Genomic DNA, 18,914 nt, shown 5'->3' on the forward strand with positions numbered 1-18,914 from the left:
ATAACCAGTGGAGATTAAATAAAACCGGGCCGAGAACTGAACCCTGGAACTCCGTTTACATTCATGGTTCGTTTACGCCGCCAATAGTCCCGCACAGGTCCAGTCAGCGCCGCACACTGCACTGAAGCCAGAGGAGCGTGGGGAAAGCCTCGTTTTTATCTTATATTATGCAAAACATTGTTGTAAAATGTTTATGTATCCTCCTGAGAACCGAGGGAAGATAGTTTCTTCCAACTTCTCATTTTTTAATGATTTCCTACATATTCAGAGTTAAATAAAAATCTTACAATTTAAACATTTTGAAAATTATTTAAATGTAAAAAATTTCAGCATGTCCACTGTCGTGGACCTCAGGACAATTTTCATGTGAAAAGACAGAAAAATATAGAAAATAAACTCACAAATTATGTCTGTAGAGTGATATTAAACCAATAATACATTCAACTTTATTATGAAACTAAATCATTCATCACCTGGATCGTTGTGCTTATTTGTTGAAGGATGGTGTCCAGAACTAACTTAGAACCGTTATAAACAAGAAGATATATGAATATCATGGTAAAAAAAACAATAATTAAGCAATATTTGACTTAACCTTTGACTTTCCAAAGAATGTGCTGGCTGATCTTGTGTCAACAATTTCAGGAAGTTGTCATCAGCCCACCCCGACACACGTGGTGCCACTGGAAAGCCCCGGATGTCGTCTTATATATATAAACATATACATATATACATGTATGTATACAGGATGTCCTCTTGAGAGGACAGCAGGACTTGATAGAACTCAAACGAGTCAAAGAAGAGATGCAAAACCAAAATGTCCACCAGAGGACACACATGAATGGGCTGGGTCTCAGGAGGAAATATATTATATAACCTTTAAATATGTCTTTATTAGAGCTGTGATTCAGACATAATCCAAGCTACAATGTACAATGTGTCACGAAGGCCACTGGGAACTCGATGTTGCCGCACCGATGGGGAACAATGTTTTCTTCAAGGATGCTGCAGCGGGCAGACGTTAATGAAGAGGCTCACAGCCGGAGCTCTGAAAGTGGCTCTTCTTGGTTTTGGGGAAATGAGATCACCACAGACGCCGAGCGAGCTTCAGCCGTTTCCTTTGAGAGAAGAAAGGAGGCGGAGGAAACGACAGGAACTTTGTTGTTATTATTCATTATTAAAGCAGCGGGGAGAAAGAACCTGGAGAGGAAGAGAGAGCAGGAAGCGAGGCGGAGGCTGACGGAGAGAGCCGGCTTTCAGGGAGCGACTGATTAAAGTAGAGCATGTTTATTTACTCGTTTGTTTGTGTGTTTGATGTGTGAATTGTAATTGGCTGTAGCTTCAAAGCAGCATATAAGCAAAGGCCCTGCCAGGGGCTTACACACACACACACACACACACACACACACACACACACACACACACACACACACACACACACACACACACACACACACACACACACACACACACACACACACACACACACACACACACACACACACACACACACACACACACACACACACACGAGCGGCTAAGCCTATTTCGATGACGTCCTGTAAGAGTACACAACAACATGCAAAGAGTACACAAGAGCAGCCTTGAGCTCAGGCTGACGGGGGAGACTAATAATAATAATAATAATGATATTAATAATAATAATCATAATAATGCGTTTAATTTATGTAGTGTTTCTCAAGGTACTCAAAGACACTTTACATCACATAATTAAAACATCCGAAAATCTATACAATAAAAATAGATCAGACCTGAGAAACAGGAGTGTTGCAGAGAGAGTGTGTGAGAGAGAGAGAGACAGACAGAGAGAGAGAAGTTCATCTGAGTTATGGTACAAACACAACTGTTTTGCCGGGACATTCTTCTGCCATCCATCTACTGAGGACACACACACAAACAAACACACACACACACACACACACACACATCTACAGCCGGTGCTTGTAATACAAACATGAATCTGTCGTGAAACACGTCTTCCTGAAGGTGCACCTGAACAGCTTCCAGCTTTAAGCTTCCTCTCTGGCCTTTGATCCTTTTGTCCTTTTTGTCCTTTTCATCCCTTCTTTAATGTTAAAGTTCAGTCGGGTCGTGACTCGGAGACTCTCCCTGGACGTGTCGTGTCTCATTTCTCTTGCCAGTGATTTCCTTCTTGTATGTGAGCAGAGGAAATGAGAAACGCTAAACAACCGGCTGCCTCCCCGAGAGCAATAACACGGAGATGAAGACGAGGAAGTCAACAACGAAGAGGCGCCGCTGCTCTTCACGTCGCCTTTCTTCTCCACACAAACTATATTTCATCTACATATTTTCCACATGAATGTACCAACAGGATTTTTAAAATTGGAATCCTCTATCTACCAAATGGTTGATCTGTTCCCTAAAGGTACATTTGCAAATAAAGATATATTTTTAATTTCCCCAGAGAAACATCGAAAACATTTTGTGTAGAACATTCATTCCATTTTTTCATGAGATTAATATATGAAAAAAGTGAATGATCTTCTTCTCTGGTAATCTATAAATAAATCATAACAAATATAAACAAAGAAAAAAGAAAGAAATATACAGTAAAATAACTTCCATAATAGTTTAGATCAGAATATGTATTGCATTAGATTAAGAAATGTCTGATTGTTTGTATAAAGGTTGTTATGCTGTTATGTAATTTTTATTTATTTGTTGTTTTTTGTTGTCTACTAATGTGTAACTTGTAAAAAACTTAAAATGAAATGATTAAAATTAAGATTAACACATGTGACGGCTCCTCATTGGTTACTGATTTTCCTAAATATAATAAAAGTAAACACATTTTGAAGGCAGTGATCGATAGTGGAAGCAGAATCACAATATTTACTATTATGAACACCTCAATGATCGGTTTAACGAGTTTTTAAAAGAATAACATACAAATTTGACTTTTTTGCAGTGGATATTTATTCTTTCTATTCAGGAAGACCTTCGAAACTATACAGCTAAAATAAAACCACCTTCTGTAAACTCTCTGGAGCCCCCGACATACTTCCTTCACCTGGCTCCGTCTTGTTGGAGGTAATCAAGACATGTGTCACAACTTAAAAAGGGCTGTTACGCAACAGGGGTCAGCGGCTCCAGCAGATGGGTCGCCGGATTAGGCCGCGACAGCTCCTGAGAGGATCGGCTGTATCCAGGGTGGCGCGCTCCGCTCGCCGCTGACCTTGGTCCTGAAATACGAGGAAGGTCGGACCGAATGACTTGTGTTCGTTCTATTATTGAGCGCCGTCTGGACACACCGCCCCGCCGCCCTCGTTGCCCCCGTCATCCTCCCACGGGAGGTTGTTGACGCACTCTGGCCCCCAGCCGGAGTCGGAGGATTTGACGTGGGCCGAACGAGGCCGAGTAGATAAAGGAGGCGTATCAGGATCGCCGAACGTTATTCACCCGCCGAGGCTCCCAGGAGCCGAAGGAGCAGCCGTGGAGCCCACCGGGCAGGCGGCGGCGGACGCTCGCTTGCAGAGGCGAGGCGGGGAGTGTTGTCGCAGTTCGTGGGGAGCGCCATCGCGGTCTTGTCCACGTACGCCGTCGCTACTCTGGCTATGAACTTTGGGAAAAGCATCCAGGAACGAAGACTGAGACCCAACGGCAACTAACGGCAGGGGCCTCATCAAAGGCTCAAGGATCTGAACCTCTTCCACCAAGCAACGGAACAAGCTGCATCCAGAAGAGCCCGAATGGACAACTTCCACTCATCTCAACTTTGAGTTGAGTCAAATCAACTAAGGGCTCTTTTATTTTATTTTTAAACCAAGAAGTCAATTTCATCTGGTTGTGAGTGTCTGGCGTGAAACAGGAGACCATGGCCGTGGATGTTCAATAATGAATGGGCAGACATGCTTTGTATGCAGTGGGCCCTTCTCACCACTAGGGGGAGAACTGGGACTTCCTCGCTAGTTTTTGGGGATCTGCAACAACAAACCACAGGATCACTGGAGATTGGACTCGAGCTCAACACAATGTGCAACGACACAATCCGATGCTCTAAACAGACTGGAACATAAAGATGAGGGATTGATATGTGATGAATGAAGCTGTGTCTATGTCCTTTTAAAATCTTTTTGAATGACGGTGTGACGGTGTGGCGGTGTGACGGTGTGACTGTAGATGTCTACGTTCTAGATGTCTTGTCATATTACTTGAACGTCTGTCAGGTGGATGTATAAAGAGAAATGACTGTTGGATTGAATTTTTTTATTTTAAATAAACAGTGATATATATTCCCGGGTGCATATTTCTGATTTTGACTGATTTTCTTTTTATCTCACAACTGGACAAAAAAGATAGTGTACACGAGCTAAATTCACAATTTTTGTATTATAAAAACATAAATCTAAGTCAATGCTTCTATTTGTTCCTTCTGCAAACCTCACAGCATTTGAAACTATTCTTCAACTCCACTAGCGGCCCCCAACTCCACTCGTGCCCCCCCAACCGGCTCACCAGGCAGGAGGCATCAGACCCATGGGGTCCGATGGACCCTCTGAGACGTGAAGTCACAAAGACTCTGAGGAGGAAGCAGAGTTAGTAATGTGTGATGGAGAGATGAAAATTCATCCATAAGGAGAGAGAGAAGAGGAGAGAGGTGCTCAGTGCATCCTAAACATCCCCCAGCAGCTATAAGCCTATAGCAGCATCTCAAGGGGCGGGACCAGGTGAACCTGATTCAGCCCCAACTATAAGACTATTTACATTACTTGTAGTTAACTAACTGTGTATCCATTACTTTATGATAACTAACTTTTTCATGCTTACTTGTAAACTAGTCTCCACACACTTTACTAAAGATCAGTATCACAGCAATTAGTGACTCAACTGACAAAATGACTCACGTGATTTAATAAAAAAATGAAAAATAACAAATTCAGCTCTCCGTTTACTTTATTTATTTCATTTTTTACATTCTGTTTTTGTCTATAGCTTCATGTCGATAGTAAATGGTAGTAGAGGAATGTTTCGGCCCCCAGAGGAGCGGCGGGCGGCTTTGTCCTCTCTCTCTGTTCCCTGAATAGCTCTCACACAAAGGATATCGTTATTCCTCCTCTAATTACCAGATGGAGGGATGTTGTTCTGCCTCTCCCTCTCACCCCAGAAATAAAGTGCGGCGACAACGCTCAGCCGTTCTGAAGCAGTCTGGTGACAACGTGCAGCTTTCATCTCCTCCTTATACTCAGAAGTGAATTCCAGTTCAAATCCCCGCGGAGGCCCTTTTCCTCAACGTGGGTGATTATGGGATGGCCGAGTCTGTCGTGGTTCCTTCCTGTCCGCGCACCAATCATATCGAAGGCATGCCGCCAATTTCCAAGCCGAAGGCTTTAGGTGGACGTATCTAGGCCACAAGACGACGCTCTCCATCTGCTGCTCCGTGGCCAAAAGCCTTGCGAGGAGAGAGAGAGAGAGAGAGAGAGAGAGATGCACCCAGGCAGGGATTAGGCCGGTGCACATGGGTCCAACGGGAGGTGAGATTAACACACGGTGGAAACACACGCTGGCTCGCCAAACTCGTGTTTCCACACAACACCGTCAGTAACTTCAGCACCACCCAATGTCTCTCTGATGACACCTTTTGGGACAGCGTTGCCGGCGAGGTCACCAGGTGACCCACACTCTGCCTTCGCGCCAACAGGAGGGGATCGTGCAACGCGCGGCAGCTTTAATTCACCGCTCTGCTCCCCAGAGATGTGTCCGTCCTCAGCACATCACGCAGTATTACATCTCAGCGATGACCTCCGGTGACCCTGTCATCTGGCACGAGGCCTGACCTCAGTGGGTGTAGATGTGGATACAGGAAGGGGGGGGGGGCAGGTGTGACTCAGCACCGCCTAATGATCCTCTCAGCATCAAGGGCAACGCAGCCCTTATAAGATATATAAGAGCATGCTGGGTCTGTTTTTATTATTGTTATTATATTTATTTTCGGCATCTCCTTTTACAACGTTCCTCCGACTAAGTCTGATGGAAGGAAGGCTGTCAACAAGGAGGCTTTGGTAAACATCTCATTGGGAGATTAAGGAGGAGGGAGCCTTTTCTCATGTGTGACCTTGACAGGGAGAGAGGGAGGGAGGGAGGGAGAGAGGGAGAGAGAGAGAGGGGGGGGGGAGTCTGGTGGAAGGGACTGAAATGTCCTTCATATAAACCGGTGACAAATTGGCAAGCAGCGGCCCCCCAGGAAGCAGAGATCACAGCCAGCAGAGAGAGAGAGAGAGAGAGAGAGAGAAAGGAGGAGGAGACCAGAGCACCACGGCGTACGGGCGTCTGGACCCACAGCACCACACCGGAGAGACGCAGGGAGACACTCACCGGCGGAGCAACAGGAGACTGTAACCCGGACGGAGCATCCTTCACCCCCGTAAGGTAAGGAGAGATCACCCGATGCGCAGCAGCGACGGGTGAAGCTGAGGCTGTCACAGCCAGACGGAATCCATAGCAGCAACATTACGTGCGTTACATTACATTTAAATTAAGGTGTCATTCATGATGCACCGCCGACTGGATATAGTGTTGTTTTTACGCAACTGCGTGATTTAAAAACGAGGCTTAACATGCGGCTGCAGGCTGCTGTCTGAGGGTTATACTTTTCATATAATCTGCACAGAGCTGTCGGTACCAACATGTTTATAGTGATGAATTAATTGTTCTTTTTTAAGATCAGGTTATAGGTGCTTCACATTCAACACAATTCCATTGTTTTTATTGCTACACTATTAAATACTGCGACGAATAAACTATTAATGTTATTCTTGTTTGTCCTTCTTTTTTTTAAACAATAGGCTAACATCTGAAGGTGAGAGGAAACTAATGCGTCAAGTTTCTCAATTTTTTTCTTATTTTATTATGTTCTTCATTTCTTAAAACCATGCAGGGCCATGTGGCCACGGCCAACAGATTTGGTCTAATTCGTGTAAAATTGTGCTACTCGTACAAACCTACACACACACACACACACACACACACACACACACACACACACACACACACACACACACACACACACACACACACACACACACACACACACACACACACACACACACACAGGCCAGCCGCTTGTCAGATTAAACAACTACATGTCATCCACCTCAGCGCCGCGCCTCCGTCTCACCTAATTAGGCTCAACCTGTCTACTAGGTCACGCGCATGCGGAGCCCACACGGCGCTTAACGACCCACGCGGGTTGTCCAAGTAAATATAAATAAATATATATATATATATTACATTACATTACATGTCATTTAGCAGACGCTTTTATCCAAAGCGACGTAAGTGCACCTCTTCTTCCACCTTCCTCTCTCTCTTTTCTTCCCTTCCTCCCTCCCCCTCCTCCTCTCCCTCCCCCTCCTCTCTCCTCCTCCCTACTTCTTTCCCCTCCACACACGTCACTTGCACTTGCACTTTTCTTTCTCTCACACACATGCCACACATGCATGCGCTTTAACAAACACACACACACTTAAACACTACACGCATACACTTACACCATGACACCACCCAACACACTTTCACACTTTCTGTCTTTCTGCTTGTTTTCTTTGTGTTTGTTTGTTGTTTGTTGTGTTGTCCCTTCAAAAAAAAATTCCTCGTTTGTGTAAACATTCCTGGCAATAAAACTGTTTCTGATTCTGATTCTGATTCTGAACCTAGAGTACAAACTAAGAACAACAAGAATACAGAAAGTAACATTTCCTCAACACAGTCGAACTACAAAAGTACCACAATAAGAGCTATTTAAGTGCCACTGAAGTGCTAATCTGTGTTTTCATCCAGATATAGTCGGAAAAGATGTGTTTTTAGTTTCCGGCGAAAGCTGTAGAGACTTCCTGCTGTCCTGATGTCAGTGGGGAGCTCGTTCCACCACTGAGGAGCCAGGACAGCAAACAGTCTGGATTTTGAGTGATTAGTTCGAAGTGCAGGAGTCACAAGTCGGTTGGCTATATATATATATATATATATATATATATAGAGAGAGATTTTAAATTGATATATCTGTGATTGCTGGAGATCCAGGTGTGATACGTTGCCTTTTGTCTGCCGCTGTCCAACGTGCTGAACTCCCCCCCCCCTCAGACCTGTGTGTGGCTGTCGAGATGGGTGTCACCTCTCGCCCTCTGCTGTTGGTTTGCGCGTATTTGTCGGCCGCGCTGATTGGCTGCGCCCGCTCGGAGGGCGTGTGTCTCCAGGACGGCAAGCACAAGGCCGCGCCGAGCACGGAGCCGCGCCTGAGCGAGTGCGCGCTGTACGCGGACAGTAAGTGTTGTCACTGGTGTACAGACCATAACTGTGATGGGAAGACACGTCGAGGTGAACTCTCCTGACGGACGGCTCGTGTTTCTTGGCCCTTGCTCACAGATAGCTGCTGCACTGAAGAAGACATCCACGATATCTCCCACGTGCCCTCTGACGTCAATAAGAACGAGCCATGGGACAAGTGTGGGCCCCTGAGCTCTGAGTAAGCCTCGATACCCCTCCTCATCCAAACTCTTTAGAGTGCACCGTATAGCCAATGATTGAGGTCATGCATCCATCGATATCACACAATAAGTCCATTTCTCTTACGGTAATTCGATGACGTTAAATTCATCGAGGTCATGTTCGTATATCGTATAAGTTGATAACGTAATTACCATGACTAATCTGTAGTTCACCAATACATATATCTTCTTTCAGCTTGTTGTTGTTTAATGGTTTAATGGCAGCTTTACTCTTTAGTCTAAACTGAGCTTGGTTCATGAGCCAACAGATGAAGTTAGATTAAAGGAAAGTAATTAGTAAACACACTGTGGGGCATTTAGCTGCATGGTGGAGCCCCAAAACAGAGCTAAAAGGAGAGTAAACAGAAGACCTATTGTTCTGGAGAAAACAACAGCAAATAAATGCTAATTATGCTGTCTGCTGTGTAAATATAGACAATGTTTATGTTTATGTTTTAAATAGTTTCCTATTGCCTCAAAGAGGCTAAAAATCGTTATTTCAGGTTTGAGTAGCTTCAGTGAAAAAATAAGCGATATTAAGGGAAATATTTAAACCCACAATAGTCTTCCAACTTTGAGATTCACTATATGTGAAGTGAACAATGCAACAACAAGACACTCACACGCGCACACACACAATATATTAGACGGCACAACCACCCCATCCCAGTGAGTGACCCTCTCCCCTCAGGTGCAAGGGCTTCCTGAAGCGCGTGTCGTGTTTTTACCGCTGCTCGCCCGATGCCGCGCGCTGGCCTCACCCCCACCGCCGCTCCTACATCCAGGCCGTGCCGCTCTGCCACAGCCTGTGCCGCGATTGGTGAGTTTGCCAAACACACCCAAACCCCTCCCCCCCCCCCTCCATCCCTCCTCCCCCCTTCACCTATCAGGCTGTTTTAGCGTACCGTGTGCAAAGGGGATTCGTGAACTTTCTGCAACACAACGTGAGGAAACATTCAAATGAGAGAATTAAAGTTGCCGTTGTCGTTGCCCCGCCTCCCTTCAGGTTCGATGCCTGCCGGATGGACATGACGTGCGCTCGTAACTGGGCCAAAGACCCCCGGGGACGGAACTGCACCGGGACGTGTGTCCAGTATCAGCAGGTGGGCTGTGATTGGCTGCTGACATAATCCGCCGTGTGTTGTTGTTTGTTTCTTCACCATGCAGTTTTTGAGTGTGTGTTTAGTCCCACTAGCAGCACGGCATTGTGGGTAGGTTCAGCAAAAGTCAAGGCCTCGATGACGCCGCAGGACGAACGCGCCGCCGTTCAGATCATTCGTTACGTCGAGCTTCCAATATAATGGCTGCTGTAACGCTCTTTGAACTTCATTCGGAACATAAACTGATGCGTTATGAGAGCGGTCAGGAACGGAGGGGTCAGAGGTTGGAGCGCCGCATCGAGGCGCGTCATCGGAGCCACGCGCTGCAGGGAGAAGGCCAGACGCCGACTGCGTGGTCGTGGCCAGGCGAGCCGGACGCGAAGGGTGAAGAGCGCTGTGAGCTGGAGCGTGAGACGGTTCAGCCTCAGAGGCCGGCTGGCTGATCCAGAGAGAGGCCGAGTGGCCGAGGGGCCGAGGGGCCGAGGGGCCGAGTGGCCGAGTGGCCGAGGGGCCGAGTGGCCGAGGGGCCGACCGGCACTTGCCACATGCCATGGCACTCCATCCATCCTTTATTCATCCTATATACATATTTTAGGGGCGGCTTTAGCTCAGTGGGGTAAGAGGGCCGTCCTGCAACCGCAGGGGTGCGGGTTCGATCCCCGCTCTCCCCATTAGTTGCAAGTCGAAGTGTCCTTGAGCAAGGCACTGAACCCCAGTTGCTTCAGGCGCTTCACCGCAGCCCACTGCTCCTTAATAACTAAGGATGGGTTAAATGCAGAGAACTAATTTCCCCTTGGGGATTAATAAAAGTGTATATTCTACATCCATCCATCCTTTATTCATCCATCCATCCTTTATACATCCATCCATCCTTTATTCACCCATCCATCCTTTATTCATCCATCCATCCTTTATTCATCCTATATACATCCATCCATCCTTTATTCATCCATCCATCCTTTATACATCCATCCATCCTTTATTCATCCATCCATCCTTTATTCATCCTATATACATCCATCCATCCTTTATTCATCCATCCATCCTTTATACATCCATCCATCCTTTATTCATCCATCCATCCTATATTCATCCATCCATCCTTTATATATCCATCCATCCATGCTTTATTCATCCAACCATCCTTTATATATCCATCCATTCTTTATTCATGCATCCATCCATCCATCCTTTATATATCCATCCATCCTTTATTCATCCATCCATCCTTTATTTATTGTATCTTTAGTATTTGTACCTTGTGAAGTCTCCATTAACCTCAGCTTTACTTTATATTTGTGCTAATTAACTAAATTAGAGTGTTAATAAAAGATGAACTAAAGCCTTGATCATCCATCCATTCATTTATTCATCCACCCATCCATTTCCCCTTTTTAATTTCTCCTTTATCTCTCCCTCTCTTTCTCTCTCCACCACAAATTAACACAAAGCCCGACACCAGACCTATTAGTAATGCTCTGTGGGTGATTACTGGAAATGACCGATTTGTAGTGAGAGGGAGAGAGGGAGAGAGAGAGAGAGAGAGAGAATCCTCAAAGGGTGTTGATGAATGATTTTAAGTAGCTCTCAGTGTTTTAAACAGTTCCCAAACACAAAGAAACCGCATTGAGCACATTCCACAGATCGGTCCCTCTGAGAGAGAAACGAGCGCCCGCCTCTCGCTCCATCTTTTTATTTTCGGGGTGTTCACAGCAGTAAAGCTTCATTCTGTTTGCCGCTTTACATTTCGGGCTGCGACGTGCCGCCGGGAAGCAACGCTGTGAACACGCACAGACAATGTGACGAAAAGCTCTCGCAACTCTGAATTTAGAGATTTCTAAGCTTTACATTCAAATAAATATACCCACATACAGAGAGGATTTGTAAATGCTGACTGCAGTAGGTGTCAATTTGCATAGAAACAAGCTAAAGCATTTAAAGGGACACACACACACACACATACACACACACACACACACACACACACATATCCATTGGATGCGAAACATTCCTTCTGGCACTCTGTGTCTCGCTCTGTCTTGGTACACATTGGTGACATTATTTGCCAGCCAAGGTCTGAGTCACCTCGGCATTAGAAACTCTCTCTTTTTGTGGGAATGAGGTTAGGTCTGCAAAGAGCGGGGCCTTGTCCGTGACAGGCGCTGGCACAGAAACACATCGAGAGGGGCGTCTGTGGATCAGATATAGGGAATTAATTGTCTAAGGAGGGGGGCATTCACCATCAGCTTGCAAAGTACTGTGTATATGTTGTGTACGTTCAGGGGACCAAAGACATACCCAACGGGGACTTTTATGTTTTCAGGGAAGAAGTACAGACAATGAAGGGAGAACAAATAAACTTTTAGTAGAGTACATTTCCTGCAAACCAGAGGTCTGTTGAATGTGAATGTTTTTGCTATCGATCAGAGAAAGTGATGTAGCTCTACAAGTATAGTAGTGTAGCCACGCAGCGCTGTCATGTAGTGATGTCATGTAGTGATGTCATGTAGTGTAGCCACGCAGCGCGGTCATGTAGTCAGGGCCGGAGTGGGGCCACTTTTCAGCCCGGGAATTTCAGGCTCAAGACCAGCCCACTATTTTCATAGTAGTGGAAATTGGATAAATGAAGCAACAGTTCAACTCTTACTATCCTATAGTTCTTTTATTAATACCATGGTCCAACAAATAATGTAAAGGTTAAATACAACAATAATAATCCACTTTAGATGAGAAGTTAACAAAAAATATACATAACATTAAAAAAGGCAGAAGGGCGTAGCAGGGGTGTCAGACTCAGATTAGGCAGTAGGCCAGATTTGTTGGAGTGAGACCTCATGGGAGCCGTCATTGTCATGGTCATTATCATTTTTCTGCATGAGTATTATATAGTGGTGATTTACTCCTTTACCACACACACTAATGAGCAAACAATGCATATTGGTTCATCAAGTACTGTCATATTCTGCTCTTTCTTAGAATATATAACTTTAATTCATATTGTTTCCAGTTATCCTCTCTACCTGTCCCTGTCGTCATGGCCTCCTCATTGCAAATGTCGGGCTCATCATTTTCAGCAGGAGACTGTCTTATCTGCTGCTCCGAAGCTACAAAGAAAAATTAAGAGTCATATTACTGCATACTTCAATATCAATATCAATAGTATATATCAATATTTGCATAATATTTGCAAAGTCTATGGATCGCCATATTTTGGGTGATATAAAAAGGCTAATATTTTAATTCAATTTAATATTTTGCTTGGGAATAGGTTGACAAGCTACAATGATATTAATCAAGGCTACAACGTTAGCCGAATAGTTATGTTGCTAATCATTAGGCCTCTCTCTCTTTACCAGTTGCCACTTGTGTTTGTCCTCTTGAAAATAAATCTGTAAGCTTGGCACATTTGGCAGCATCCTCCTCCAATGCCTTTCTTTTTTTCAACCTGGCTTTTTCAGCCCCTCCTGCCCTCTTCCTCCCGTCCATCCTCCCTGACGCGTATCGTTGCGGTCGGGCCGGCCCAGCTATCGGTAGCTGACAAAACATTTTGGAAAAGACGGCTAAGGACCGAACCAACTCTATTATTTGGGAGGGGTGAACTTCCTCGCATGGTACAACCCATGCAGAGGCTGCGGTGTCAGAATGCGGAACGTGTGTATCCCACTTTAAGAGAAGATGGACTTACGTGACAAATGTCAACAAATAAAATTCTCGACCGGCCCAGAAATGAAGCGGCCCACCGGGAACTCTCCCGATTCTCCCGATTACCCACCCCGGGCCTGCATGTAGTGATGTCATGTAGTGATGTCATGTAGCGCTGTTTGTAGCGCGGTCATGTAGTGATGTCATGTAGTGTAGCCACGTAGCGCTGTTTGTTGTTATTTATTGGCGTTAATTACGGTTGTTACGTTTGTTACTTTCGGTTGTGACGTTACATTGTCCCGTTATTACGTTGTTATGTTGTGTCACTGTGTTCTTTATTGGTATATAAATTCACATAAAATATAATAAAACATAGGCATTAACCATCATCTATTACATAAACACAATCAAGCTATATAATAAAGTTGAAAGTAAATTTGTAATTGGATGAAAAAATAAATACATAATTCTGCAGAATATTAATCCATAGCTTGAAGGTTATAGTTACACATATCACATCTTGCATATATATATATATATATATGCAAGTCTAACTACAACCTTTAAGCTATATATATACACATATATACACACTATATCTTGCATTTTGTTTAAAAATCTGTTGAATATTGGCCTGGCTTCCACATTATAATATTAAATATTTGCGTGTGGTTCAATACAATCCATTTTTTCTCAAATCTGGATGATTTCCATTCAGCAGGTGTTACATAACGACATTGAAATGACTCTCTAAATCTGATCTTGAGCCCTGGCAAAAATAATTATTGCAAAAAAAAAGGATTACCACGAGAAAAATGTATCTTCAATCCGTGTCGCGGATTGAAGATACAGATTCCTTTTCACACCAGGTGTTATGTTGGATAGTTTTGGGACAGAGAAGGGCATAATTGAATGAAATGGGGCTTCGAAGGACAGGATTGAGCCCCAGGAAAGGTCTGTATCTCACTTATTTGATCACACCATGTCGTCTAGAGCTACTTGCGCTAATACAGAATTAGCTTTGGCAGCAAACCACATCTGCCTGGGGAAGGACAGACAAACTGTGTGTGTGTGTGTGTGTGTGTTGTGTGCAGCCCTGTGTGTATAATGAGGTCGCTTCGATAAGACCTCAGCGTCAGGCAGAGAGTGTATATACGGTGGCCATCCTCTTTGTCCTTCGACCACGGTAAATATATTATAGCTTTCTCCTTCTCTGAGCCCCCCGTGTGACTTAGTCTTAATCCTCCAACCGACAGCAGGATGAAAGGAAGCAGACAGGGGTGGGCTGCCGAAAAACAGGGAGAAAAAGAGAGACAAACCAACGGCGAAGGAAGCAATGAAAAAGGAAATAAGATGCGAGTGGAAGTTATAGAGGTGGAACACAGAATGAGCTGTAGACATGGCATTTTTGCTATGTGAACTTCACTAATTAGTTCCCTGAACTATTTGCCATTTTACGTGTAACAGTTTAAATGTTGAATTACAATCTTTTTTTTGCGGAGTTACGCACAATCCCTCCTTAATCCGCGCGTCTCACCGCATTAGAGATGAGGTATAATTTGTCGTGCTCCAGAAAACCATAAAGCCGATGTCAGCAGTAATTGGAGTTTTGCAGCAAAAGTACAACTTCATAAAGACTGTAATGTATTTTCTGTCGGGTACAGCCAACACAAAAAGGTGACGAAGGTGACCTTTTCCGATTAGTTCAGTTAAGGTCAGCATGTCTTGCTCTCAAAAGCTGGTGGAGACAAGGTGAGGTGTAGTGAGAAGGAGAGAGAGCGAGAAAGAGAGAGAGATGCCGACATACGCTTGCGAGAGCAGCTGCCAGGTGCCGGCGGCCCCATCTAACACCTGGCAGAGGGTGTTTGTTTTCAAGGCTGGTGTTGCACTGAAAGTGGAAAAATAATGATTCCACTGATTGCTTTGAAGCTACAAAAGGCCGTACGTCATGGATGCTGAAAAAGGAGAGATTTACTCCAAAGTTCAGGACACATTTGGAATAAAATGAGCAGTCATTGTTATTAATGAGCTCTCCTGACTAATAATGATCTGTGGTACATTAGGGTCGCTCCAATTTATGTTACTTCATACTTCTACACCATTGCGGGGAAGGGGGGTTGTTCTTCTACTCCACCATGTACATCTATAGGTACCAATTGAATATGTGAGGGTGTATAAGGAGCAGGTAAAATGTTAACTCAAGGAGACCAAAAAGAAGAAAGGAAGAGACACAAATGACCACAAAGAACATAAAACAACCACAAAGATACACAGCAGCAAAGACAAGAGACTCACAACGACTATGAAGAGACTAAGAGACTCACAACGACTATGAAGAGACTCACAACTACAAAGAGACTCACAACAACTACAAAGAGACTCACAACGACTATGAAGAGACTCACAACTACAAAGAGACTCAGAACGACTACAAAGAGACTCACGACTATGAAGAGACTCACAACTACAAAGAGACTCACAACGACTACAAAGAGACTCACAACGACTATGAAGAGACTCACAACTACAAAGAGACTCACAACTACAAAGAGACTCACAACGACTACAAAGAGACTCACGACTACACAGAGACTCACAATGACTATGAAGAGACTCACAACTACAAAGAGACTCACAACGACTATGAAGACTCACAACTACAAAGAGACTCACAACGACTACAAAGAGACTCACGACTACAGAGACTCACAACGACTACAAAGAGACTCACAATGACTACAAAGAGACTCACGACTATGAAGAGACTCACAACTACACAGAGACTCACAACGACTATGAAGAAACTCACAACGACTACAAAGAGACTCACAACTACAAAGAGACTCACAACGACTATGAAGAGACTCACAACTACAAAGAGACTCACAACGACTACAAAGAGACTCATGACTACAAAGAGACTCACAACGACTACAAAGAGACTCACAACGACTACAAAGAGACTCACGACTATGAAGAGACTCACAACTACAAAGAGACTCACAACGACTACAAAGAGACTCACAACGACTAGAAAGAGACTCACAACGACTAAAAAGAGACTCACAACGACTACAAAGAGACTCACAACGACTAGAAAGAGACTCACAACGACCAAAAAGAGACACAACTACAATAAAAAGTGCTAGACTGCATGGGGGGGGGGGCGGCCTGTGAGGTCAACGTGTACGACGTGGGAAGATAAAGTTGTAAACGAGAGTTATTTGTACATTGTGGTCAGAGGAGGGGGGGAAATGTCTTTATTGACCATGTGTGTGTGTGTGTGTGTGTGTGTGTGTGTGTGTAGATGTATCAGCACGGCAGGGACCTCTGCGAGAGCCTGTGGGGCGACGCCTTCATGACCGTGGAGGACGAGCAGGAGGACGCGGGAGAGGCCGGCGAGGTCGGAGCGGAGGGCGGCGCCGGCGGGCGTCCGTGCGGCTGCCTGAGCCTCAGCCCCTCGGACAAAGACGTGATGGCCGCGCTCCGGGCTCAGCAGGACGACCCGGAGGAGCTGGACACCACCAAGGCCGGCCTGCCCCAGTACCGTGCCCCGTGCCACACCAAGCTGCCCCCGCGGGCCAGGAGCGGCCGCAAGGGCAACGGCGTGCTGCGCAAGCGCTCCGTGGCGGCGGAGGACGCCGAGGGCAGCGGCAGCGGCTTGTAGAGCCGAGCGGCGCGACGGGCGGCCGCGTATTTAGAGACCGCCGTCTAGATCCTAATCTCTGGAGCCGTAGCTTCGCTCCTCTGACTAACCTTACAGCACAGACCTGACGGTGCCGCCACATCCGTCACGTTATCTACAGTTTGAATTAAAAACACTATATCTGGTAAACGATAGGACGACTAGCTTGCAACACTCAATAAACACTCGGTTATTTATTTGAACGACCCGAAGAGCCTAAAGAAAATATCTCCAATGTGGGCCTCGTCTCTGTCGGGCTCTCTGACTTCACCTCTAGTTTGATTATCCCACATTGGCTGCACTAAAGTGAGGATCTTTTTTCATTTCAAAGTGAGTATTCGATCTGTCATGAGGCTCTGCTCTCGGTCCGGCGTCTCGTCGTGAATCCAACGCGTGACGGGCTTTTCTCACGATGTTTATCATCGCCGGTACTTCCGAAGGACCCCCGCTTCTCTGTGACGTGTGCGTTAGTCAGCTGTTGAAGAGCAGCGCTCGCTGTGGTGAAGCCGTGTCGTGCATTTCTACGTGTCATGAGGTTCGTGGGAGCGGAGAAGGCCAACAGATAATAACCGATGCAGCTTTCTTGCAGAGATTGCTGCAGAGGGGGTGGGGGGGGGGGATTATGGAGAGGTATAGGTTTAATACCTGAGCGGTGGGTTTAATACTCGGAAAATAAATCTCCCCGCCACATAATCCTCCATGAAGGCCGCTCCGGTATAGTTCGACGTGTTGTCTGTTCGCCGATGTTACCGTGGATGTTTCTTTTATAATCACGGCGTGTGTTTCTTAGAGCGAGGCGCTGTACTGGTAGACAGACACGTTTTGTAATAAATAAAAAAAAGAATAGAGAATCAAAGGCTCTGCGGTGGGATGCTGAGATGGTGTTTGCTGTGCTTTACATTCTCAATAAAGACGACATTTATAAATGCCAACCCGAGTCACAGTTATTCAGGCTCCATCTTCTTTAACACTATTGATTATATAGAGGGAGACATGAACACGACAAATATATATATTCATATTATATAGAGGGAGACATGAGCACGACAAACATATATATTCATATTATATAGAGGGAGACATGAACACGACAAATATATATATTCATATTATATAGAGGGAGACATGAACACGACAAATATATATATTCATATTATATAGAGGGAGACATGAGCACAACAAATATATATATATCAGTGGCGGCTGGTGAATTTTGGGGGGGGGGGGGCGCTGTTTAAATAGCACTCAACAATGAGAAGAAAAGAGGTTTTGAGTAGAATATTGTAAAAAACAAAGCTTTATTTCAAGAACACAGCGTGCTCAACACGGTCCAATAACAACTATCAACACACTGTAACTTTGGGCATGAGAGGTTCAGAGCAGCTTTAAGGAACATTGGGTTGGGTTTCAGAGGTTTGCAAAATAAAAGAGTTTCACCCTCACATGAAAGAGGTTCAGAGCAGAATAGAGTCAGAGAGATCACATGTTACATTGGGTGACAGAGCAGACCCGCTACTGTAAAGAAAAGTAGCCTCCTCTCTTTAAAGTGGTCACTTTACTCTCTGGTTAAAGTCAATCATGTCTGTAACCAGCCTGTTTCCATTATTCTTGAGGGAATGTGTCTGTTTTTCAGAACTTCTTCGTTGTGTTTCGATGCCAGTTCGGTCTCCTTCTGCTGACTGTAAACAGGGTTAGCTTCAGGCTGTTAGCGAGTTAGCTCCATGCTCTTAGCTAGATAACTGCGGCAAGATTCGTGCTTTACACTTGTCTGCAGCTCTTTAGATCTCTCACCCCGTTGTAGTCCAGAGAGTTTCAGTCCCTTTGGAACAACAGACGGGAAATTAAACAGCGCATTACTCACTGAGCCTCCAGCTGACAGCTCCGTTAGCAACCTGCTCGCGTAGCTCTCTGGCTGAGGGAAGCGGTCTCTGATCTGCCGAATAGTCCAGTCACGTGAAATAATAA

The 18,914-nt window shown here is 45.0% G+C and overlaps 1 protein-coding gene across 3 annotated transcripts; it reads left to right on the top strand.

The window, feature by feature from the left end:
* The first annotated feature begins 6,214 nt into the window (after positions 1-6,214).
* rtbdn (retbindin) lies at positions 6,215-17,881 on the top strand. 3 transcript variants are annotated; one of them, XM_056408033.1, is made up of 8 exons: positions 6,215-6,408; positions 6,825-6,838; positions 7,183-7,236; positions 8,119-8,298; positions 8,401-8,500; positions 9,214-9,342; positions 9,529-9,625; positions 16,572-17,881. In XM_056408033.1, the coding sequence occupies exons 4-8, from the start codon at positions 8,139-8,141 to the stop codon at positions 16,929-16,931; spliced, it is 846 nt and encodes a 281-aa protein (XP_056264008.1). In that variant the 5' UTR covers positions 6,215-6,408; positions 6,825-6,838; positions 7,183-7,236; positions 8,119-8,138; the 3' UTR covers positions 16,932-17,881. The 3 variants fall into 3 exon arrangements, with proteins under 3 accessions (XP_056264008.1, XP_056264009.1, XP_056264007.1); XM_056408032.1 differs by lacking the exon at positions 7,183-7,236 and having other exon boundaries at positions 6,216-6,408; XM_056408034.1 differs by lacking the exons at positions 6,825-6,838; positions 7,183-7,236.
* Positions 17,882-18,914: the final 1,033 nt, after the last annotated feature.

The sequence above is a fragment of the Pseudoliparis swirei genome, chromosome 23, assembly GCF_029220125.1.
Source record: "Pseudoliparis swirei isolate HS2019 ecotype Mariana Trench chromosome 23, NWPU_hadal_v1, whole genome shotgun sequence".
Taxonomy (NCBI): Eukaryota; Metazoa; Chordata; class Actinopteri; order Perciformes; family Liparidae; genus Pseudoliparis; species Pseudoliparis swirei.

Excerpts from the sequence above, each read along its gene's own strand:
- rtbdn (XM_056408033.1), top strand. The coding sequence starts at position 8,139 with ATGGGTGTCACCTCTCGCCCTCTGCTGTTGGTTTGCGCGTATTTGTCG. Across the intron at positions 8,299-8,400 it reads GTGCGCGCTGTACGCGGACA|ATAGCTGCTGCACTGAAGAA; the intron begins GTAAGTGTTGTC and ends CCTTGCTCACAG. Across the intron at positions 9,626-16,571 it reads CGTGTGTCCAGTATCAGCAG|ATGTATCAGCACGGCAGGGA; the intron begins GTGGGCTGTGAT and ends GTGTGTGTGTAG.